At 31.7% G+C, this 27158-nt stretch overlaps 1 protein-coding gene across 1 annotated transcript; it reads right to left on the reverse strand.

The window, feature by feature from the left end:
• Positions 1-4847: 4847 nt before the first annotated feature.
• Positions 4848-27141, reverse strand: LOC127713081 (proline-serine-threonine phosphatase-interacting protein 1-like). Its single transcript, XM_052219678.1, has 12 exons — positions 27019-27141; positions 19688-19788; positions 18762-18833; positions 17617-17758; positions 16630-16692; positions 16027-16134; positions 14949-14994; positions 13246-13325; positions 12690-12788; positions 10027-10123; positions 8465-8569; positions 4848-7624 (listed from the first exon to the last, which is right to left on the reverse strand). Coding segments are annotated over exons 1-12 (954 nt in total). The 5' UTR covers positions 27058-27141; the 3' UTR covers positions 4848-7622.
• Positions 27142-27158: the final 17 nt, after the last annotated feature.

The following is a 27158-nucleotide window of genomic DNA, read 5'->3' on the forward strand; positions in this document are numbered from 1 at the left end:
GTTTTGTCATCGAGTGTTATATTGTGTATCCAGTTTGTGTCATTTGTTACTAAAACAGGTTTTTCCAAAAAAAAATTTTTAACTTTGTTCAGTGATTTGCTTACTAATCTTTTCGGAATTGTTTTACATACTTTTTGGGTTTGAAAAATAATGATGATCTGCTAGCCATTCCAAAGAACCACTTAATTTTGTTTTAAAGCAGAAGTATACATGATCTATATATTTCAGATCATCTAAACGAAATTTATTTCTCAAAAACCATGTCTTACACACAATGCAAATATTGCTTAAATTAGTTATACCTTTCTCACACTTCACTCAAGTCCAGTCTTATCTAATATTTCATATTATATTGTACTTTTGTTTTTGTTTTTGTTTATAATTTTTAGTATATGCATATAAACTTATTAAAAATATTCTGTTTTTCGTCATTATCTTGTGTATTTTGTGCTTATATTTGTATATGAAGAGGACGTCACTAATGTTATTATAGTTTGTGTCCAATCACTTTTGCCACTTTTGTAAATAAAATATGTTTAAACTAAACTCTCTGGGATGTATTGTTATAGTGGTAAATAATATATTCTTAAGCCTGAGAATTTACTTAACCCTGTAATGGGAACAACCACATTCGTGTATTTTGATTGGTTTGTCAGTATGACAATTGACGAAAATCTGCACCTTTTCAGTTTATTTGGCACTAAAGGTTTTTCATCAAATTAACCCCAATAAAACGCATGCTAACGCATGGAATATTTGTGTTGTAGTCTCTAAGGCAAAGTTGCCCAAAGACGATTTTGTTGGCCCAGTTACGATTATGTCCGATTTTGATACTCTTAAATATTTCCCTTTTTATGTGAAGTTCCTGTGAAAGAATATAATCCATATCCCAAAAAAACAATATTTGTGATATAAAAAAATATATTACCTTTGTAATGTATAAATAAAGATGTCAAAAAGCAAGCAAAAGACATTAGTCTAAGAAAAACAGATAAGACAATGGACAAAATAAAAACAACGCAAAGACAATAATCCAAAATACCCTTCACACAATAAAAGGGAGACATCCGTCTGCGTCAAAAACGTTTGCTCTTGTGCCATAACTCATTAAGGTAGATAGAGTGTCTTCCTCCATCTTGGATTTTGTAATACCTGAAAAAAATCGGTCTAGATCTTTAATAGAATGTGCAAATTTTGAGAGTAGTAGGTAATTCATGTGTAAGAATTTTCATTTCAATATAGAAAATGACATGTTTTATCATATTTATGGTTGTATTTTACAAAAAAAACAGAATACTTTTGTTTGATTCAATTTTTTCCAACTTTGACACATAAGGGGAGGCGAGGCAACTCAAATGTAAGGGCAGATAATTCAGATAAAGGTACTTTTACAATAGATTGTGTTAGGAATTTACCTATTTTATTATGTAGCAAGAAAACGGTTCCGGTGACCCCATTTTTTCTTTTTCTTATCTGAAAGCATACTATTAAAGATATCTTCTCATATTTTATCTCAAAATTCCTTGGTGTAGTTTTCGTTTTATGGCAGAAAATTGGGTTTTCCATGCATAATCTTTACAAAATCTGTTAATTTTGAACAACCTGTAGCGTGAAAATAAGCCCCGTGATCCATTCTTTTTATCATTTTTTTTTAAAAAGCTTGATATAAACTACATTTTGGCAAATTATTAAAAAATTCTATGGATTATAATTTAAACACCCCATCTACCTTAAAGCCATTAGTTTGAGAAAATACCTACCAGTATCATTTGCTTCATACATGATATATCTAGTATGCCTATGCTTATATGAAATCTTATTTTTATTAAAACAATGAGTCTCCATACAATTTTATGACCGTCATGCAGTTTACCCTAGTCTAGCTTGAAGGCTGATATTTGTAGCTTTTTCAACTGCTTATATATAATACTTTTCTGAATTCTGCGTTTCTTACGGCTGTTGCTTTTGTATTGCGCAAATCAATCATTTGAAAGGTAATGTGTATCAAACAAATGTTGGACATACGTTGGACAGCCTTTTTCACAAAAACTAAATAATATCTAACATATTATGATCTTTGATGGTCTCTCGGATACCATTTATGGTAATTTTTGGTTTGTAAGGCGTAAGTGACGCTCTTACTTCTGTGGGTTGGTCTCGTGCAGATATGATAGAAATCCATCTTACACATTAAGGGAGCTACTATTTGATTTTTAAGGAGGGGGAAGGGGGGGGGGCGGGGGGGGGGGGGGGGGGGAGGGGGGGGCTAGGATGAAAAATTTTGTCCTGCATAATTTTTTAGTTGTAATCTCTGTCCTGCCTTTTTATTTTTCACTCTATTCGGTCCTGCTCTTTTTTTTTATTAGTTTATCCTGACTTTTATTACATAAATTGTCAACCTGCCCTTTTTTTTTTTTTTTTGCCAAGTTGCTTATCCTGCCCTTTTTTTTTTTGCCAAGTTGCTCATCCTGCCTTTTTTTTACTCAAAACTCCTGTCCTGCCTTTTTTTCAAATTTCATCCTATCATCCTAGCCCCCCCCCCCCTAAAAATCAAATGGTAGCTCCCTAATGTACTGCTCACCTTGTAAAAAGATAACAGTACAGTCTTTTGTTGATTAAAGTCATCTCTCTTCTTTATTCCTCTTATAATGCATTTATAGTCGTGTTTATTCCATAATTTATTGTATTCAAAGTATAATAATTCATATAAAGACATAACTGTAACAGGTAATCATTTGTAAATTAACAAATAGTTAACAGGTAATTTGGCTTCTGGCGCAATAAATACCTTTGAAAAAATAAAATTTGGCTCAAATTATATATCTTAAAACATAGAAATTAACACGAAAGGACTGCAGCCGACTAATATACAAACCCTACAAACAGCTCTGGTAGAACTCAGTAGCTTCAGAAGGATCAGCAGTTTCTGCTCGACAAACAATACCCACCAATGCTATTCTTTGCTCTTCTTGCTCGGATTTAGAATACCTAAATGGCGTATAAGTGTACCACTCTCTGTTTGCGCTGATTAAACTTAAACTGTTTCATGCTTAATTGTCAGACTTTGACACTTTTGACTGTGAGTGCTCATTTTGAATGTTAGTCCAAGAAATGGATTTCAACGTTTTTTTTTTCAATATTCTAGTGGTAAGTCGATACTTCTGGTAGGGTTTATAGTCTTTAGTTCTATAGTTTTCCCCAAAACCCGAGACCTTTTGGTAGGAAATCACCATTAGAAATTTCTATGAAAGATTTTACCGTTTTATATTATTTACAAATTACATGTATGCAAAGCTGCTCGTACAAAGTTGTGTTTGTTGTGACAATCTTTAGTTCATAAAAATCAATAATTGGCGCAGAGTAATTACTCTTTTTGACCTTTGAGTCTCGCTCATTTTCATTGATTTCAGTTAGTATTTAAGATATTCCTTTGTTCATTTCTGGGGTCTTTGCTGCATTTTCCGGTATCTGTCATTGAAATAAGACCCTATTTGAATAATTCACCCCTTACACTTTTGGTAAGTATGTTTACCCCTTATTATTTCTTTCTATTCAAACTTTGTTGTATTTTGGCTTGCCTTACACTGCTACTATATTTTGGGATTGAGATGGCTACCAGTGGAAACCTGAAGAAAAACTAAGGAATTATAAGTTCTCAAATTGGGGTTAAGGATGTTTGCTCCTCTTGTTTTGGAATTTTTGCCAGATATTCGGAATCTTCTGGTTTTATCCATGTAGTGCCATTAAAAAATTTGCCCGCTAACTCCTACTTTTCTTTTCATAATTTTATAACATATAGGTTAAAAAGCCATATTTGAAAATCTTATTAAAATCCTTGTTATTTTTTCATTGTTATTGAAAGAAAAAAGGTGTCAATGTTAAATGTATGAAAAATCTAGAGAGAATCATTTCCCGCCAAATTTTCAATGGCTTATATCTCGAAAACAAGCACACGGACCCTTAATTTTTTTCTGCTTTTTTAGTTCCTTTATTTACATTCTTTCAATTTAAAACAGTCTTTTAAAAAGCTTGTTATTTTGAAACAGAGTAGCAAACATCCTTAATATTCTTGACGTCAGTGATCTACTATCTGACATCGTTTATAGGTCAAAGGCTATACAGTGACATCTACATCCTTTGGTGTCTGGTTGAGAACGGTCTCATTGGCAATCATACCACATCACCTTATTTCTATGTACATAAACAAGTTTTTTACCTTTCGTTTTCCTAATACAAAAGTATTATACGTTATTCAGAAAACAACGGTTCCATTTGCCAGCAGTGAACTATTTTTTCTTTAAGTCCACAACCAAGGAATAAGAAAACTATTTTCTAATCATATTAGACAGATTAGTAAATATCAGGCTATTTATAGTATCAAACATCTTTAAAATGAATAAAAGGATATGTTGTTAAACGTCAGTGAGAGAGCTACCCACCAACAAAATATATAATAAGAAAAAGATATCTGGGCGCAACATACAGTCTACCACAATAGACAAGTGTATATGCACTATGTTGAGCTTTCCGTTGTCCTTACCCAAAGGGTGACTGCAAGGGGCATGGAAAAATGGTCACTTGGTCTTCTTACGACCGACATTAACCCTTGTCAAAGTGTGACGTCCATCAGGCTGATCGGGATGTAAACATTCAGCCAGTTCCGGTCACAATTGGGATGTTGAATCCGATGCCACGCATATAGAGAGTACCTGTGCGTTTCAAAACCATTGAAACAACTCTTTTAGGAGTCCTATATTGGCTAGCTGCTAGGCGTTCTGCCCAATCCAACAGACCATTGTTTTTCAGTGACAGTCCAAACTTTCCAAATAACAAAAGCATAAAGCATATTAAAACTAAAACGTTTATTAAACTATAACATTACTATAACATTAACATAATATAAAACATAAAACAAAAGTATTGTATTGTTAGAAAGAAATGAATGAATATATGCAGTTCACTTTATATCAAAAGACATTTCACTTGAATAACATACATGACAGATCTTATCTCTTAAGGGTGAAATATTACATAAAGTGACAATAAAAAAATCTTAATAAATATGCAATTTACATTTAATAAAGTATAAGTATTATTAAGATTAATTGAAAATTACAAAGAAGGCAAATGTTTCATTTTGTAGTAATTTAATGTTAACTTATACAAATTTAATCATCTTTTAATGGTTTTTTTTATAGTTGGGTACTTTCGAATTGACGTTTTTTTTATATTGAGTACTAATTACCCCCACACAATCTTTTATTCATTACCAATGGGACAAATAAATCATCTTCTTGGTTTAATCACTGATTTTTTCATGGCAGGGCACTTCCGATTTATGTGTTTAAGAAAGGGAACGTAAAATACATGACTGGTTAAGATTACTCAGTCAACAGATTCATTTACACATATGATAAAAACATTACTTAAAAGGGGATCCTTGTCTTATGCAAGATGTCTGAAATTAGTGGTATGAAAATGCTAGTTAGTTTATATAAATGCAATCAGTATCTTTCGTGATAGACCATCTTTTATGTCGTCTGAGTAATAACATATATATAAATGAAACTACTAATTTGATATATACCGAAGTTGATAACGCATATATGATGCATAATTTATTTTATACTGCTAGTGTTACTTCAATTTCATGACATTAGAATTAAAATAATTTTCTTTTTCAAGCACATGAAGCAAGAATCAAGAAAAAGAAAAATCCTAAAAAAACAACGGTAGAATTAGAAAATTTTGCCAGAAAGTTTCAATAATATCCTTTATATAATTTCATTAAATACATCTTAGGCTACATCCCGGCAAAGTTTACTTAAATATGTACTTGTTATTTCTTTAAATAATTTGAAGGTGAAAATATTTCTATGGAGTTTCTCTTCCAATTTTTAAATGTATGATATATCACAAAAACAGGCGTACGTTTACGCATTTTTTGGACTTAAACTGCTTTTATTAATTAAACAAGGTCTGTCAATAAAATTAATAGTATATATTTTGGAAGCTTGTTATTCTGAAACTCACTAGCGATCTCCCTTCATCCCGTCTTCTGACATATTTTTAAGGTATTTTATACTGATTGTTTTACCGTATAGAAGCGTTGACCGAAGCACATTTTGTATGAAGCGCAGAAACGGTTCATACTAAAAATGTGCGCACGATCAACGCTTTACAACCTTATAAAAATACAAAAAGAAGCAATTAATTACATTTTTATATAAAAACCATTAAACTACGAGTAATAGCAAATTATTCGTTTGTTTTCATATGCATTGTTGTGAAGTTGTCATGAGAAGCACGTGCTATCATTAAAATTGAATTTTATTGAGAAATACAATTTGATATTTGAATGCCTTGTGATTGCTTCCAGCCAATCAAAAGTACTGATTCTTATGAAACATACATGTAATGTAATTATTAACAAATGAAATACAATATGAGTATATAAAATATTTTCTAGGAGAATCCTTGTAAGATTAAAAATAAATAATAAAAAAACTATACAAATATGATGAGACTTTAAGCCTCGATTTAAAATAAAACATCTACGTCAGTGGTATTGAAATTGATGGTACATATTGTCAATATATCTGATATATTCAGGCACAGTTTTCTAAAACCCATATAAAATTTCTAACATGTTCAAACTGGCTTCCGATAATGCAAATGAAATACAACTTATCACTTTTCTAGATTTATCTTCATCAGAAACCCTCAAACCTTAACATTTGAATCCAGAGATGCATAAATACATAGAAACAATATGGGCTATATGATCAAAGGGTCCAAAGGGTCCAAAGGATTCTCTTGATCAATGGTTAATGGAAAAAAAATCTGAGCATATATTCTATTAACTCTTTTAAAGTCTAGATCAATGAAAAAAACTATAAATGATAAATGACTACAAAAATACGTAAAATAGTTTAGAATGAGCAATTAGAACATCATTTAAATACACATGATAAATTCACTTGCTTGGGAAATGTGTTACATTCTTGCTGCTGTCGAGACTATTTCAATTGATTTTAAAAGAAGACCATAATTATCAAATTCTGTAAATGATTTTAAGTAAATTAGAACATTGCCAACAAAATACGCTTTTCTTATCTCTTTATAGCTAGTCTCTATCCCTGAGAACATTTTTATCGTATGCACCAGAAATTTTTTAAAAACCTATTGTGGGTTTCAGAAAATAATATACTGGTTCTCTCCCCTTTGTGACATACTGTTACCTAAGTCACAGTTTTACCAAAAATACCTGTTAGAGTCAAACAATTAATAAGGACAGGGAACTAGCGACCAGAAAACAGTCTTTGCATAATAAACACATATCATTCAAAGTCTTCTCTCCTATATTCACCTGAACCAAGGGCATGGTTATCAGAAATTAGTAGGCTAGTCTCCCCTTTGCAACCATTCGGTTATCTAAGTCACCGTTTTTTGCCAGAATATCTGTTAAGAGTCAAACAGTTTTCAAAGACAGAAAACGAGTGAACAGAAAATAGTCTTTACATAATAGAATCATATATCATTCAAATTTAATACGAAAAGTATTCTCATCCTTTCAAAAAAGTTTTTACTATTCATGAGATCTGCTAAATCAGTTTTTTTTTCTCTGTAAAATAATTAAACAAAATAATTAGTTTATTTATATTAAATCAAGATAATATTCTTATTTGTCAGGTAAACTGCAGGACTGTATAAATGCATGTTTTTCTTCTACAATGGTTTCGCAAATCTATACATGATTTTAAAAGAAACAATTATAACAAACCTTTCTTAGTAGTTGTCTTTTTATGTTTTTGTCATTTTTTACGATTTTATATTGATATACGATCTTTTATTGTATCTGTTGAATTTAATATACATATTTTTTTCTAGACTCGTTCCGATTGAGAGCCTGATAATTGTTTGATTTGAAGACCGTATGTTGAGATGGCTATGTTGTGGGTTTTGCTGTCTCATTGGCGTACCCCAACATCTCCTGCTATAATAAAACAAAATAAAATTCCAATCTTTGTGTCCACATAAGTTAATACAAGACAAGATCAATTGTGTTTTATATTCAGTTACTCATTGATGTGTTTTTATACTTCAAATAAAAGGTAAAGAAATACGTTTGTGTTGAGTTCCATACGCGTTCATCAGAAGCCCTATAATTCAAGCAAAACAGGGATACTTACACTAGAAGCTATATAAACAAATGCTGCCTGAACCTTTCCAGGAGGCAGATCTATGCTAAGGGACATAACTCTCAAAATCACTGTTATGTTTGTGTCAGTCATTCTCATACTTTGTTTCTATGCTTTTCAGTAACATAGATTGTTTTAATTCTGTTACTGATTATTGCATGAAAAACAACGACGAAACTACCTGTTAATAAACGCATAACTGATTTGTAAAGATATTACCGTTCACCCTCGAGTCCCCTTAAATAATGTCTATTGGTACTTACAACTGACATCATCATAAATATGAGAACCTGATTTAGGTATCGATGGCAACCGTCGGTTAATAACTGGTGTAGATACTTTTGAATGACCTTTGTATTCAACCCGTGCTAAAAATATTATATAAAGAAAACTAAAAATGTTAGCTTCTAGTTCAAATCAAAATTTGCAATGCCATGTATGTTCTATTCTTCTGCTAGTTGTGTTAGAGAATGTAACTTCAGTGATTTGGTAAGTTAGCTTGCATATATATTCTAGATTTTGTCTTATCTGACAGGAATGATCTATTCATTAACGTAATTGGTTTATTATTCGTCAATTCTAACATGTACATGGTATTTCTGAACAGTAGGAAAAAAATGCAAATTCATCTAAGTGAGTAGTGATATTAATTCTTAGACATTTGATGCTTCTCTCATTTCTGCAAATAAACTGCAACAAACTCATGGTTGAAATAAGTGTTAGAAAGCAGAAGTTAAGACCAGTTGCATAGGTAACTGGACCAACCTATTTGATATATGACGTTAATCTACTTCATGATAGATTTTGTTGCCGATGCTATGCTCAGGCGCGGATCCAGCAATTTATAAAAAGGGGTTTCAACACATTCAAGTCATATAAAAAGGGGTGGGTTCCAACCATGTGTCCCAATACCAAAAGCATTAGTTATTAGCATTTTGAATGTACTTAATGATCACGGACAGGATAAAAGGTCTTTATTTTCAATGGCTTATTTTCTTTGACGGTATGTGGTATGATTGCGGCCAATTAGACAACTGTCTACCAGGGTCCAGGGTTCACATGACGTAGATGTAAGCAATTATAGGTCACCGTATCGCATTCAACATTGAGACAAACCCATAACGTATGTCAGCTATAAAAGGCCCCGACATGACTGTTTGATAACCATTCATCATTTTATCATGCTGAATCCAAAAAGTAATTTTTCTTCATTCTTACAAAATCTATGACTTGCAGCTAGGAAAATAACATAGTATGGCTATATATTAATACTATTGATAATTTAAGGCTTTTGAACCTTTACTAACAGATCCATGTGTTAGATTGAGGCATTAAATTCCTGAATTTTTTGAAAAATGTGTCGTTCAAAAATATTGAAAGATCCTAACCGTCATTTATGTTACGATAACGTGATACTGGTAATGATGGTCAATAGCGGACCATGCTTTAATATCCTTACGGAACACCTTATATCAAAACCCTGTTTTTGCATGTTTTGTGTTGCCCAATGCAAATTTAAGCTACGAAAAATACTTGTTGTCTTTTCGTCTTTTTAATCATTGTAGTTGTGTTTTTGTGCTGCTTCAACTCAAGATGTCGTACAATCTCCGTACAGCGCTCGTTTCCTTTCCGTATACTCAGTACACTACAATACAATGACCTCGAGGTCATATTAAGTGTAGGGATACGAAGTAAGTACGGAACGGATGTGAGCTCTGCGCCGGAGATTGGATGTCGTATTGCTCCCTTAGTTTTTCTCATTTAGTCTTTACTTTTCAAATGTAGGGCTTAAATTTGGATAAAATTTCATTCAATTCTTCATTACCTGGATGTCTGTTTCCAGTTGTGTGTTTGGTTATAAAATGATCTATATCATTGTCTATATTACATTTTTCCAGTACAACTCTCACGTTTTCACAACACTGAAAAGACAAAACAGCAATTATAGAAAGTAGATGATAAAATTTAAAGCATGACAAATTCATGCAAATGCCCAATGATTTGATACATATTTCAATCTTGATGTTAGTAATTCTGCCACACCACAAAAATGATACAATAAGTTTTTTTTATCATGCAATCGGCCAAATGTTGTAAAAAATAACAGGTACACAATTATCATTTTGCTTTAATTGTACATTATACAAATATTGTCCCCTGGTATCCTGTTTCAATGTTGACAAATTCTGTTTACGTAACATGTTATATTCGATTCCTCTTTGCGGTTCGCGTTTAAACAAAGTCGATAATGGTAAAAAGTAAAATTCATTTAAGAATCGATATCAACTAATGTATATACAAGTATAGTTTAAAAATATGCGTAATTAAAAATATGAATTAAAACAAATGCGGTAATGCTAAAAATGCACTCTCTTGAAAGTTGATATGATCCTTCCAAGGATAACCCATGCAAGCGTTTCCGCTAATTTCCAAATGGGTCCTTAAAGTGTACATCGCTTATATTAAAAAGTTTTTAAAAAATTAAAAAGGAGACATGGCATTAACTGAATTTTAGTCTAAAATAAAGATACAAATTCACTTATTTTTCAGATGTTGCTTTACTGCAGTTTTGAATGCGTCCTGGTCATGTATTGATTTTATATCATTTCGAAGCGCATTCCAATCTTTAATAGGATGAAGGAAAAAAGACGTTGAGTTCACTGTGTTAATTTTAGGAACAACACAATTGATCTATAGTGTTCTATCCGTGTTGTTCTTCGACTTTTCTATAAAAAAACATCCTAGCTGAGATAGCAATCAGACGAAATAAATACTTTTAGAAAACTACATGAAGTGGGGGTGTCTATACAATATGTCTAGTTCTAATTCGACCAGAGTCTAAAATGTTGTGAATACTTTAAAAAGAAACTACCAAATATCTACCATCAACACCTCTAAAAAGCATTAAGAATATAACCAGGTTAAAATGGTTTATTTTTATATTATCTCAACCCTCTCCCTTGTAATCTCATAAGGGGACGACCATTTGATTTTCGAAGAGAGCAGGGGATTTTTATTTCAGATGGAATGGTACAATCATTTACCTGGATTTATTTATACAGAATATTCATTTACATCCTGTCTTGCACATAATTATTTTTTTCCAGTTCTTACCATGCCAAGATATTCATTTCCAACATCCTCTTCACCCCCAGACTATCAAATTGTCGTGAAAATAAAGTATACCTACCTGATCATGATCAACATTTATTTTAGCCTGTGAGTCTATGTTTGTACACTTCCTGTACCTACCAGATCGCGATCAACATTAGCCTGTGAGTCTAGTATGTTTGTACACTTCCTGTACCTACCAGATCGTGATCAACATTAGCCTGTGAGTCTAGTATGTTTGTAAACTTCCTGTACCTATCAGATCGTGATCAACATTAGCCTGTGAGTCTAGTATGTTTGTACACTTCCTGTACCTACCAGATTGTGATCAGCATTAGCCTGTGAGTCCATGTGTTAACACTTCCTATACCTACCTGATCGTGATCAACATTAGCCTGTGAGTCTATGTTTGTACACCTACCTAACTGATCATGATCAACATTAGCCTGTGAGTCTAGTATGTTTGTACACTTCCTGTACCTACCAGATCATGATCAACATTAGCCTGTGAGTCCATGTGTTAACACTTCCTATACCTACCTGATCGTGATCAACATTAGCCTGTGAGTCTATGTTTGTACACTAACTTACTGATCATGATCAACATTAGCCTGTGAGTCTAGTATGTTTGTACACTTCCTGTACCTAACCAGATCGTGATCAACATTAGCCTGTGAGTCCATGTGTTAACACTTCCTATACCTACCTGATCATGATCAACATTAGCCTGTGAGTCTATGTTTGTACACTTTCTATACCTACCTGATCATGATCAACATTAGCCTGTGAGTCTATGTTTGTACACTTCCTATACCTACCTGATCATGATCAACTTTAGCCTGAGAGTCTATGTTTGAAAACTTCCTATACCTACCTGATCATGATCAACATTAGCCTGAGAGTCTATGTTTGTACACTTCCTATACCTACCTGATCATGATCAACATTAGCCTGTGAGTCTATGTTTGTACACTTCCTATACCTACCTGATCGTGATCAACATTAGCCTGTGAGTCTATGTTTGTACACTTCCTATACCTTCTGATCATGATCAACATTAGCCTGAGAGTCTATGTGTGTACACTTCCTATACCTACCAGATCGTGACCAACATTAGCCTGAGAGTCTATGTGTGTACACTTCCTATACCTACCTGATCGTGATCAACATTAGCCTGTGAGTCTATGTTTGTATACTTCCTATACCTACCTGATCATGATCAACATTAGCCTGTGAGTCTATGTGTGTACACTTCCTATACCTACCTGATCATGATCAACATTAGCCTGTGAGTCTATGTGTGTACACTTCCTATACCTACCTGATCATGATCAACATTAGCCTGTGAGTCTATGTGTGTACACTTCCTATACCTACCTGATCGTGATCAACATTAGCCTGTGAGTCTATGTTTGTACACTTCCATAAGTAATCACGTAGATGATCTATTCTTTGTTCATCTAAATCTTGGAATTTCTGTGTAAAACAGATTTTGATTAAAATCAAAACATTTATTATGATAATTATTGAAAGATAAGTAAACACACTTTGGACAGGAATTCGTTTATTTTTTGTTTCGTTTTGCTCGTCTTTTTCTTCATTTATTTATTTTTGTTATACTCTCTAATTGCCATCCATTTAATCATAAAAAAAACATAATTGTATTTGCATATTCATAAATAGTTTGATTTGAGCAAAAACTATTTTTGCACAGTAAGTGTTAATTAATCAAGTTAAAAAAAAACTAGTTTGGAGAAGGGAAAGCAACCTTTAACTAGACCAAACAATGGTATACAGATAGCTGACATGATCGATATATACACGTAATACATTTCCTAAATCTTTAGAATTATCTGAATTGAATTGTATGTTATTTACACATGTAATTAATGTGAAAAAATGCAGTAAGTGATCAGGAAAATGTTAAACTCACTTTACATAAACCAGACATTTCTTTTTCCCAAATTGACATCTCCTCTTGGACTTGCTTCACAAGATTTTTATATAACGTATCTGAAAAGGAAACATCATTCATTCACTTAAAAGTAAATTATTATAGTCTTTCAAAATGTTCCTTTGGCCTCATCTTACGGTCTTTATATTTTACAACTTGTTCGCTAATTTTTACGGTGATGTTGTTTATAAAGAACGTAAATTTAGATACGATCCATGTAAACTTATTGATCCTTTGAATAAACTTATTCCCAAACGTTATCAAATTAACACAGTAGTAAAATCTTTAAATATTGATTTTTTCGGTACTAAGTAACATTGATTTGTTTTTGAGAAAGTTAAACATGATAACCAAATATATGTTGATATATATGTACAGTCAAGCTAACTAATGCTCCTGCATCCTGTCAATATTGTTAAATTGTATTTTGGCATTGCACAAGGTCATGCGTTTCGCAGACTGTTTATGACGTCTTTACACTAAATCCGTTCGATGTGCACTAATTGATACTTTCGTCTGGAAGAACATTATTTATGATACATGTAGTTGTAATTGGCTTTGAACTTGCTTTCAGTAACTGTGAGTACTCTAATTTCGGTGTTTTGTGTCTATTGAATTTTTCACAGTTTGTTCTTATGTTGTGCTGTAATATCACTGTCCCAGGTTATTCCCGCCAAATTCTTGATGTGCCTGTCCCAAGTCAGGAGCTTGTAGTTCAGTGGTTGTCGTTGGTTCATGTCTTTCATATTTGTTTTTCGTACATTGTTTTGCTATAAATTAGGCCGTTAGTTTTCTCGTTTGAATTGATTCACATTTTTCATGTCAGGGCCTTTTATTATATAGCTGACTATATGACTATGGTGGTATGGGTATTTCTCATTGTTGGAGACCGTATGGTGGCCTATAATTGCAAACTTTAAGTATTTGATTCAAAACTGTTCCAAACAAATGAACATGATATGTAAATTATAAAACTTTTGAAACGGCCTTGGTGCATGATAGCATGCTCGCCATGGGTGATTGAGATCGTGACTTTCAAAAAATGGTTTTCTGTCCTTCCTGACTTCGCATGCAACATTTAAGATTTTGAATATTTTGAAGTTTATTTTGAAGATATTACTGTAACCTAGTATGTTAGAGCGTTAAAAACCCGTCGCAATCTAATTATTAGTTTCAATTGTATATATCAAAAGTATACGATATATTTACGTTATTTACCACTGTGAAGTAAGTACATACAAATGCGCTAGTTTAATTGTAATTTCTTACTTTTGTAAGAACTTTAATAACATGACATTGAATCTTAAAGAATCTTAAAAATATTTCATGTGCTAAAACTTATAAAAACAAGGAGATGTGTATGATTGCTAATGAGACAACTATCCACCAAAGTTCAAATGAAGTGGATGTAAGCAATTAAAGGCAACCGTACGGCCTTCAACAATGAGAAAACCCATACCGTATGGTCGGCTATAAAAGACTAAAATTGTGTATTTTTAAATGCAAAACATTTATTTTGAAAGATGCACATATATTTGTTTACAAACACAGCATGCCAACAGTACATGTTCCGGATGTTTCTATTTAGATTTTTAAGAATAAATCATTCAAAGACATGTCATATTTTATTACATGGAATAGAAATTTCCCTCTTTTTTTACCAGGATGTATAAAACAAATACCTGTTTTCTCTAACTCATCCCTTGCTTTGTCAGCTTTTACTCTGGTCTAAAAGAATATAAAAATAGACATTTAACTTCTTTAACGTCTGTTCTATGTTATTAAGTAACTAATTCATTTCATTGTTTTGGTGTTCGATAGAGCAGATTTAAAAAAACAAGTAATTTGAAGATGACATAAAATTAGTATAAACATATTATATTAAAAAGACAAGCAACCAGCAAAACTGATTCAGTCAATATATTCAGAAAACCCGTTTGAAACACTTTTCAAAAGACGAGTCTGGGGTTTCCCATGATTATCTCAATAAATTTGTTCTGTGGGATATTTTCTCAGTAAAAACAACATAAATCATACCTTCAGCATAAAAATTATGACACTTACAACGATATGTGCTACCGAATTTACGGAGTTGAAATCCCAATGAGACATGCGGACAAGCCATTTGGTATTGAGTTAAAAGTTTATAAGCAGCACAACTGTAACAATGGACACTTTTAAGAAGCATACCAACTCTTGACACAAATATATTTTTATAATAAATAATCAGCTTTAACGTGTATCTGCTACGAAGGCTGAAAGCGAGGCAAAAATAATGTCATTTCTTGAATTTACCCAGGTCAAAAAGTAAGATTCCGAATAATTGGAAAAAAACATAGGATATAATGTAATTACGGATTATTAAATAATAAATCGAAATACTAATTTCAATATTATCATCATATTGACTGATAACCTTCATGTATCTGTAATTCCTTGCATGACCGTAGTTCTATTTAGGTTAAAGGTATTTCAAACGTAACAAACCCTTCTCATGATATGAAACAACCCACTTATAGATTATATACCAAATTGATGGAGAGCTTACAACCGAGCAAAACAAATATATTTTCAAAGTTTTTTTTACATTATCCACTGCCAGAAAGTAGCTAAGTCTAAAAGTAGGTCACCCAGAACAAAACTCATTTGTGACGTACAATGACTTTTATAAAATTAAATACAATATCCCCTCAATATATGTAGAGGAAGAAACTGTTATCTTCATTAAATTTGATTTAAAATTATTCGAGTGCACCTTACCTTTTCCATTTCTTTAGGCGTGATGCCGTCACTGTGTTTCTCGTTGTACTTTAATGCGGCATCAGCACTGCTGTTTTCATTAAACTTGTTATCATATACTTTGTATTGCTTTGAAAAAAAGTAATATAAATCTAGATTATTAAAAAGTTATAAAGGAAACACAGTAAATAATTACATTTCTTTTTATTTCCAATAAAAAAATCTTCGAAATATTATATCATGATTAAAAAATTATTAAATTACTAAATTATATATATTACGGACCCTTTGCAATTATAACAAAATCTGAAAGAGATATAGAATAAAGGATACCAAATGAATTGTTCCTTGTTCTACCTCAAGAGTTGATTGATCGTCGTCATACATCAATCACATTTTGTACTTTGTGATAAAACATAGAGTCTTCCGACGTAAATATTTTCCTAGAAGATATGTAATTTAAATTATAATGAAAGATACAAGTTTCTATCAAAATCAATCATGAACGTTTTCAATCTAATACATTTATGAACCAAAACTAGCTTAATCAACATCGTTATAACATAAATACTACAAAAGTTGTAATTTGATATAAAGTTACTGTATTGATACCGAATTACTCACAGTGTTAACCTTAGCGTATGTATTTTTGGCAGCACTATGCAGCTTTGATACTTTGTCCTCCCACTGCAAAAAAAATCATATGCATTGAAATTTGATAGTCTTTTTGTTAATGGTTTTTTTTGTGCTCAGTACCGATCTGATGAGTGAAGCTGTTTCCAAATGAATTTTACAGTTCATTATTTAATTTAACAAGTTTGTTGCATTGTTACACCACAAGTTAGGGGGATAGTTGAGCGCCCACAAACATGTTTATCCCCGCCACATTCTTTAAGTGTCTGTCTCATTTCAGAAACATGTATTACAGTGTTCGTCATAATGTTTTCTCGTTTTATTGTTTCAGTATAGATCGCACCGTTGTTTTACTCTTTTGAATTGTTTCACATTTTGTCAACCATTGACCTTTTATAGTTTACTATACGGTATGGGATTTGCTCATTATTGATGGCCGTATGATGACCTTTAATTAGCTTTATATCCTTGCCTTTGATCTTTTGTGGATAGTTGGTTATTTGGCAATCATATCACTTCTCCTTTTTTATATAGTGACTAAGTGCTACAAATAACTAATTTTTGCAACCCGTCAACAAAATACATCATATACTAAGCTTTAACAATTTCTTGTAATATAGATTGATTGATTGATTGATTGATTGATTGATTGATTGATTGATTGATTGATTGATTGAAGTTTGCTTGATGTCCAGTGACACTTTAATCATAGATGTTTTACATATATAAAATATAAAAAGGAAATTAGTTTTCACAAGACTTATCATTGCAAATTGAATATAAACAAAAAACGAACATTCTGAATAAAGGTATTAATTTTATCATTATACTCCACGCTACCAGCTATAGCTACGGTAAATCAATTTACCGACCTCATTACAAAACCTCTAAATAAACAACAAAACTAGCATTTGACCTCTCTCGTTTAAGCCTTGGAAATGAAAAGAAAAAAACTCGTAAATAAAAGCTTAATCTTACTTCTTTTGTGACTTTCTTTTGTTCTGTATTAAATGTAGATATTTCATTAGCTATATTAAGAAAGTGTTTAGCTGCCACGTCATGATGATGTGCTATTCTTTCCGTTTGCTGTTTCATTTCTTTCCAAGCCATTTCTAATCCCCTGTATGTATAGAATTAAATAAAAATATCTGGACAAAATTTGAAGAAGAAAAATACATATTATCTTTTTAGCAAATATTCGTACAAATACCTGTACTAAAGACATCGATGGGTCAAAACACTCCATTTTATATTTAATTTTATTTAAACTCGTTTAACTTCAAAACTCTTTTTTGAGAGCATATATATATATATACGCGAGAGCGTAAAAAAAAAGAGTTTTGAAGCAAAACTGTCATAAGAATGCTCTTTCTAGTATTTTTTTGTTTTTTGTAAGAAAAGTGTTAAACGAGTTTATATATAGCGCAACAACCTTTTTACGAATAAAATGAAATGTGGATCACGGGAACATATCAACACAAGTTAACCAATCATACAATGGATGAAGATGGAGATGAAGAACAGCAATACAAGCGCTGTTCCTTTGCTTTTTGTGTGATTTTTGCTGTACTTGTTCTGATTAGGTGTCATGGATTGATACCCCATATCCTTTGTGTTTCTATCATAATAGAGATAATCATAGTGGACAAGCGCACACATCGTACCCATGACAAGGTCCAAATTGCCGCAAGCATTTTCAACCTTTGAATGAACAAAACTGAGCCTAAATGACTACGTATTAAATATTTCTTCCTATTCTACAAAACTCTAGAGTTATATCTCGTTGCAATTTGAAACAAACTAGAAATTCTCAATAGAAAAAAAAAAGAACATAAGGAGAAACCGTTCACCACTGATAAGATTCTTAAGAAGCGTTTTTAACATAAGATCGTTCACTTTGTGACGCTAGATTTGTTTGTCGCTGTTGACAATGAAGGCATACCCTTTCGCCGATCTATCTAACATACCTTTCTAAATTAGGCGATACCGCAATAAACAATATGTATTTGTCTTTTCATCAAAACTTATTGCTGAATTTTATCCATTATAGCTATTCATGATTTGTAAATTATGAATAGAAATGTAAACAAATATATAAAATTATGCCATTTCAGTTGCATTACCCTAAATCTTCTTTGTTGTCTTGTTTGTTAAGTTTCTGTAATTCTTTTACATACTGAGCTTCAATTTTTGATCTGAAATAAAACAAAACAGAAATAGAACTTTGACGAATAGGATGATAACGATAAAGATGAAATAAAAAAACTAATAATAGAGAAACTGTTCAAGAAAATTAATTTTGTGGCAATATTGTTGGCGTCTTTGTTAGATTCATTTGTATGTTTGTTTGATACTTTTAGTCAGTGGTGTTGTATGGTATCACACTTTTGCCTGCTGGATCGCAATTATTGTCACATTAACCTATTATGTCTGTTTGCGTTGCTCACCCAATTTTGTCTATATAACGAAACTATAAACAACTGTCATACAAGTGGGAGGTTTAGCTAGCTACAAAACCAGGTTTAACCCATCGTTTTCTTCGGAAAATGTCTGTACCAAGTCAGGAATATGGCAGTTGTTCTCACTTGTTCCGTTAGATTTTGTCAGTTTTTATGGATTTCCCCCTTTTGAATTTGCCTTGAAGTTCGGTATTTTTGCCATTCTTTTTTATGATTATTACGCCATTTTTGTTGGATTACGTCTGCAATCAATCCCATTTAGTTGACGGTCCGAGTCTTAGGCAACAACGTTTCGCAATCGCAATCAACCTTTCCCGGATATTTTGAACTTTTACTAGTATTGTATTATAGAAGGGGGAAAATGGTACTGTCCGCGTCGCCAGTAAATGAGCATTTACAACCGTCAATACACTTGTTGACGGAGGCAAGTCTAAATCTAAATACAATACTTTTATATCTTGAATGTAAGAAGGACTAACATCTTTCTTTATCAAATTTATGAAATCAATCGTATTATTCACATAAATATAACCTGTAAATCAACACTTAGTAAAAAAAAAATAAGACAAATTTGATATCTTTGGCAGTACCTCTGTCTTAAGTAGTCATCTACTTCTTTACACAGCTTTCTACCATCCCTCATACGATTACTTAATACATCAAATCCTGAGGTACTGTTTATATCCTCAACCTAATTAAATAATATAAAAAGACATAAAAACTTGACAATAAGAGGGCATACCTACTACATCTACTACATGTACCTTGGCCTTCGAACAAAAAATATATTGGAATGAGAGTGTCTCTTTACATCTAAGACATCAGAAAGGCCCAGACATTTGTCACAAGTCAACATCAAATTCAGAGGTACTGTTCATATCTTATTGTTATAGCTGACTATGCGGTATGGGTAATGTTCGTTGTTGTAGATCGTATGGTGACTTCAGTTATTTACATCTGCGTCATTTATAATTAGTCTCTGGTTTATAGTTGTTTTCATTGGCAATCATACCACATATCCTTATTGTTATATCAAATTTCAGGAAAGCACAATAAAAGCACCATCTACAAGATCACGTTTTATCACTACTCATAATATGTAAATTCTGAACGGGAGAGAAACCGTGTAAGTTCAGAAACGTACAATCGAAGATGTAGTGAACTACATAGAGCAGTGCATATTCATGTGCGAATTTTATATACCTTTCCATCTTTTTATTTAAACTACACAGCTACTTTTGCATGTGCACTTTTTTTGTATTATGAATTTGAAGTACTGAAACCGTACCTAAATAATGCAGTAATTTTTAAACATCGACTTTATTTTACTATTTCAATACCATAATTATACAGTATTTGATTTGTATATCAAATGATGGTAACAGTTTTATACTTAAAATGTGAAGTACTTTTTAGGTACAAACCTTTTTTCAAACCTGTCCAGTACTTCAAAATTATTACACTTTAAGTACTATATATGTATTGTAAGTTCACACTATGGAGGTACATAATTGGTACTTTAAATATGTAGTTTATTCTAGTACTGTAAAATAATGGTACTAAAATAGTAAAACTGTTAAGAAGTACAACATCACTACTACATTATTTGGTACATTTTCAGTAAATAATGTACTAAAAAAATACAAGTGCAAAAGTAGCTGCGTAAAATAATGTTTAAATTTCACTAACTGATTATAAGGCTCCGACAAAATTGCTACAGAATGACGAAACGAAATAATAGTCGGTGCTGTCATGAACATATCAAACGATTTTCATTCAGATTCAGAATTTGACTCACAGAATTTGAAATAAAATGTGCTAATATGTCTATATTTCTCTTTATATTAAGTATTAGTCAGAAGCAGCTACCATTTTATGGTTAATAAATTCAATTAATTAATTGTTTTCTTTTTTGTTTAACGTCCAGTTGTAAAAATTACATTCATATTCAGGACCAACTTCTAAGCAAGCTCATTGGCACTCATACCACATCTTCTTATTTATAAGTACCGAAGCTCATAAACTCGGCAATCCGGACTTCGGGAAATTTCGAAGAGCCGACAACCTTGCTTTGGAAGTTGATTCAGGAAGAGAACAAGTTAACAATAAGTCCAATAAGTATTTTTGCAAAGTGAGTCGCTAAAAGAAAGTCAGGCCAACTCTGGACCCCCTTAAATAGTTGTTGCAAAAAGTAAAATAACAAAAATACCGAACTCCAAGGAAAGTCCCTTATCAAATGGCAAAATCAAACACATCAAACGAATGGAAAACAACTGTCATATTCCTGATTTGGTACAGGCATTTCCGTATGTAGAAAATAGTGGATTAAGTGTTTTTCAATGTGCAGAGAATCTGAAACTCTCCCTATACGAGGTACCGGATTTAATATCCAATTCCAACCGGATGTAAACGAAAAGATAGTTTTATTGCTGTAAGTATAATAGGTATAATTAAACCAATTGTTTTAATGAAAAAGTTTATTTCCGACTTTGAAAACATTTCCTTGTCGACATCTGCTAGAACAAATACAATAAAAAGGAAAATGAAACAGGTAACGAAACATGTACGTTTACAAATGTGTCATGTTTGTATTTATTTTGATACTATCACGAGAAGAGCTTTGTTGTCGCGTTTGTTCTAATTTCAGTGAGTCCTTTGAAGTGGAAATTCGGAAATATTGGATTTACCTAAGCAGACCCTAGGCGATTCTGCCATTTTGCATTCAACATACTGATATTAATAATAAGCTTTTGCCATTTCAAAAAAAAAAAGAATTATATACAACGAAAGTTGTAAAGGCCATTATCATACAAACAATCAATACGCTCACATTGAGAGACAAAAGTGGTCATGTGTCGTGGGTATTAAAGAAATGCACTATTATGTAACAGTTCCGGTTTTACTTATAAAAGGGAGTACTTATAAAGTTGTAGTCGCTTTTAAAAACATTTTCATGTTTGAGATACTTGAATATAAGTGATCTCAAATGTTTCAGGTTTGATCAATCTTCGTACTACGAGGGTAAAATAACGACCTTGACTACCCATAAGGAAAAGAGGGTATGCCGATGCCAAGCCTTTTCCACTTTTCACTACTCTCAGCAAACATTTGATAGAATATCAAGGAACGTTACACTATCTTATACAAAATCATCTCAAATCATGTTTCGCTTATAATTGTCTGGTACATCATGTACATTTTTACTGGTACATCATGTACATTTTACTTGTACATGACTACTTTTATGTTTTTTTAAGTTTAAAGTAAAACATGAGTTTTACAAGGTCAGTACAATGTATGTCTTCCGATACTAAAATAAAAAACAATTTCCTCCTCGTTTGTCATTGAAAGTATCATGGTACGTTTATTAATATAATTTCATATTCCTTCCAACATGTGCAAGTTTTTCGATCCCGGAAATTAAAATAAATATTTATCAATTAGATGTTTTAAACGATTAGAAAAGGAAATGTAACTGAAACAAAAATATAACATATTATTATAAATTACCATTTAAAAAAGCATTTTTATAACATTCAAGGTTAAATAGATTAATAACATTGGCTAATATTGAAGTTTGGAGCAAAGTGAGTGTCATGGATGGATGCCCATATCCTTTGTTTTTTCTATTTTTCACAGACAATTATAAAAGAGAAAGGGGGGATTGGGGCTGAAATAATTTCAAACTAAGACCGTTATTCAAAGTCTAGTATATTCACAGTTACAGAGCTTTTTGTATGTACTTTGATATTATAATATTTTTATCTTCAACTTCGTACTTTATTTGGCCTTTTCAACTTTTTTGATTCAAGCGTCAATGATGAGTATTTTGTAGACAAAACGCGCGTCTGGCGTACAAAATTCCAATCCTGGTATCTATGATGAGTTTATTTAATACGTATTTTATAGGATGATCTATAATCGAACTATTATCTCTTAACTATTGCAATTTATACATATTGTTGGTACGTATTAGTACTTCAAAAATAGCATTTTTTTACATACATAAACCAAAATACTATTGGAAATAAAGCTGTGTTTTTGTATTTCAGATATAAGTTTTTAGATTGTTGGCAACCATCGAAAGAAAATAAAAGGATATGGAGTAAATGTACATGGGACAAAATCGCACACAATACATAGAAAACATAGAAAAGTATCAACGAACAGGGCTTTTATTCCTGTTTTTCATCTTGACAGTTGATGTAGGGTTTTCAACAATGAAAGAATCATTCATACTCTACAACAAGGTATACGAAAGCAAATTTTTACAAAATTATTTCAATTTCGAATTCTGTATCAAACTTGTCTATAGTTTTAATAGTTGAGAATTTAAACGAAGAATAGATATACCCTTTTCCTGAATAACGCAAAATATTTAAGATACAATTGTGTTTTATTGGGGGAGGGGGGGGGGGAGGGGGGGGGGGGGGTGAGGGAATTAGTGAGCCGACATAAGTTTATTCTATCCCAATTACCTCCAGCCAGGACTGTGGAAGGTAGACAAAATAAGTATGAACTCTTTTGGGGATCTACGTAAGTTTAGATTAATGAAAACTAGTTGAGTTGACCTCTTTAAAACAAAGGATATTACTATTATCACATAAAAACAAGAAAAAGAGCAAATGCCGATGACATACGATTTCTAGTTTTCTCCACTCTCAACAGTGAGTCAGACAAGACTATTTTTTTGCCGACTTCCTCCTTTTTGTATTTTTAAATAGCAAGACGTTACACTGAGACTATATACAATAATCTTGATTCAGTGCGTCCCTAACATGCTTCTGAATGATTGTCTGGTACACTGTACTTGTACATGACTACTTTTATATACTTTTATGTTTAAAGTAAAACTCGATTTTTACAAGGTCAGTACGTATATAAAGTCTGTCTTCCGATACTCAAAAAAAAAATTCCTCTTCGTTTGTCACTGAATGTGTGATACATTAATTAACATAATTTCATATTCCTTTCAAGTTTTTCAATCCGGGAAATCAAAATAACTATTTATCGATTAGATGTTCTAAATGATTACAACGGGAAATGTTACTTAACAAAAATACAAACTTATTATTTTTAATTAATTTTTTACCAGTTAAATAATTGCAGAAAGGGGTTTGAGAGGGGGCTTAAGTAAGTAAGATTAAAGAAAACTGATTGGGTTATCCTCTTTAAAATAAAGGATATATACTATATTACATTAAAAACAAGGAAAAGAGCATATACCTTCTTTTTTTTTTTGGCAAAAAAATAAAAAGATCAAGGAACGTTTACACTGAACTATAAAATCATCTTAAATCATGTTTTGCTTGTTATTGTCTGGTAATATAAAAATGAAAAGTTTTTATATGATTGCCAATGAGATAACTCTTCGCAGAGACCAAAGGACGTAGAAGTAAACAACTAAAGGTCACCGTACGGCCTTCAACAATGAGCAAAACACATAACACACAGCAAGCTATAAAAGGCCCCGAAATGACAAATGTAAATCAAACCAAACAAGAAAACTAACGGCCTGATTTACGTACAAAACAATTACATGAAAAACGTAAAACAAATATAAAATACAGCAACACACGACGACCACTGAATTACAGGCTACTGACTTGGGACAGCCACAAACAGAATGTAGCGGGGTTAAACATTTTTGCGGGCGGTGTGCACCTACTCATCCCACCTTTTCTTTCCCTTAAACCTGGGACAGTGGTGTAACAGCACAACATAAGAACAAACTATAAAGATCATTTGAAAAGGGCTTAACTCATCAGATCGATACAAAGCACGAAAACAAGAAACAAAAACAGAGACGACAAAAATTAAAGTACAGATCTGAGAGTACTCGCAGTATTCGAAAGCTAGTTCAGGGTCAAGGCAAATAAAAACTAATAACAAACAGGCATACTTGTACTTGACTGCGTTTGTTAATATCGAAGTCTGGAGAAACACACAATTATAAAAGAGAGAAAGGGGTGTGCGTGGGGTGGAGGGCTGAAATGATTTCAAACTAGTGCCGTTATTCAAAGTCGGTCAATTTATACTATGTTCACAGAATGTTCTGATACCCGTCTGTTGTATTTCTTAAAATGTCATTATCAAATTATTATCTCTTAACTATATCAATACTTAGTATAGTACTTTTAAAAAAATAGTAAATTTGATATTCCGGACATATTAATCCAAAATTCCATTAAAACAAAGTTGTGTTTTTGTACAATATATTATTAAATTATCGGCAACCTGCGATATAAAATTGCACTAAAAATGTAAGATTTCTAATACTGTATCAACATTGTCTCTAGTTGCAATGTATGTCACTGAATAACTTCTTCATTTAAGGAATGTAATTTTATTTTCTGAAAAATCATTGAAGATTATTATGGATTGTCTGTACTGTAATAAGTATCGATGGATGGTATAATATACTAGTCAACAAAAGAAACGATACAAGGCAATGTATTTTCCATATATAACAATTTTTGTTATTTCAAAAATCGTATTTTCAGCCAAAAATTCAAAAATCGATATCATAACATAAAACTTTAAACTTAAACATGGTCTGCATAAAATTTTGAATGCCTTTGCAGATATTTGAATACTTAATTCTCATCTTCGAAATTAAGTGCCGATTTTTGTCATCATTTTCCGTAAAATAAATTTGACCCCTGTGTTCAATAACACGATATTTTCTAACTTTCAAATTTGGTCAGATTCTTTTAACCATATGCATTTGCTGTGCAAATGAATGTTTTTCATTGGATAATTTAACAGTTTTTCCTATTTATTATATTTCATGATAAATCGGACTTCAAACTTGTGTATCGTTACTTTTGTTGACTAGTATACAAGTAATAAAATACTTCCATAGTTGTATCTACTCTCAGATTTTGACCCAATGAGTGAAACAAATTTAGGACACTAAGGTCTTTTTTTTTGACAAATCATTCAGTTTTCAAGTTAACGAGATACAATGTAGATACATATGATACAACAGAACAAGAGACTTGGAGTTTTGCTAATTGTTTTGTTATTAAAACGAATATAAAGAAATTTAATATTATAGATAAAAAAATTATAGGAACTTAAGTTTGATATTTATTTTATAATATAAACCATCCTTTATACAGTAGATGCATTATGTTTGTAGGGAATTCACCGGTCTCCTCGGTTTTTAAACTATTTATGTGTTTAGGGTCAACGATTTGACTACGTTTCATATATGTTTAAAAATTAAATATAGATCACAAGACTGGTATTATTTATCGTGTTCATTAGCTCGTATAGTACCCCGAAATAAATGAATGTAAAGAGAGTTTCTGCATTATTATATTTTCATGTACGCCCAAAGCTAAGACTTTGATGACACTAAAATGTATTAAAAAATGTGTTTGGGAGTGTAAACAATAAATATTTACTATGTTTACTGAACACTATATTACTCTTGATTTTAAAGTCAGAAATAAGAACTCCGAAACAGGAAGTTATTCCAACGAGATTGAATTTCAAACCATACCATTCATCAAATACATCGAATTACATATACTAAAAAAAGGGACTCTAATATATATATATGATGTCTATATATTTACTTGTTTTCTCATACTTACATGGTGATTATTTTAATATAGTTATTATATGCGAATGTCACAAATTGTACATTAGTTTAATGATAATAAAGTATTCTAATTAATATAATTATGTTGCCAGCAGTTGTATAGTTTCTCCAAAACATATTCATATGTTAATTTTTGTTAAAAATATCGGATTTGACAAGTAAATAGTTTCACCTATACATGCTATACTAAACAACTCTCAAATGCTTCAGTTTTTCTACTTTAGAATGCTATAAATTAAGTTCAACATATCAAATATTATTTTTAACTTATGTTTAAATCATTAAATAATAAATAAAATAATTTCTTACCCAAAAATTCTCCACGAAACTTTTATTGTGTCGACCCATATTTTTAAGTCTACCTTACTATCAATATAATCATCATTGTAAAAAGAAGGAAGTAAAATATTGCGTGCAGGTATACACAATGATAAATCTCAAGTGTTTAC

Source organism: Mytilus californianus, unplaced genomic scaffold, assembly GCF_021869535.1.
Source record: "Mytilus californianus isolate M0D057914Y unplaced genomic scaffold, xbMytCali1.0.p SCAF_8, whole genome shotgun sequence".
Lineage (NCBI taxonomy): Eukaryota > Metazoa > Mollusca > Bivalvia > Mytilida > Mytilidae > Mytilus > Mytilus californianus.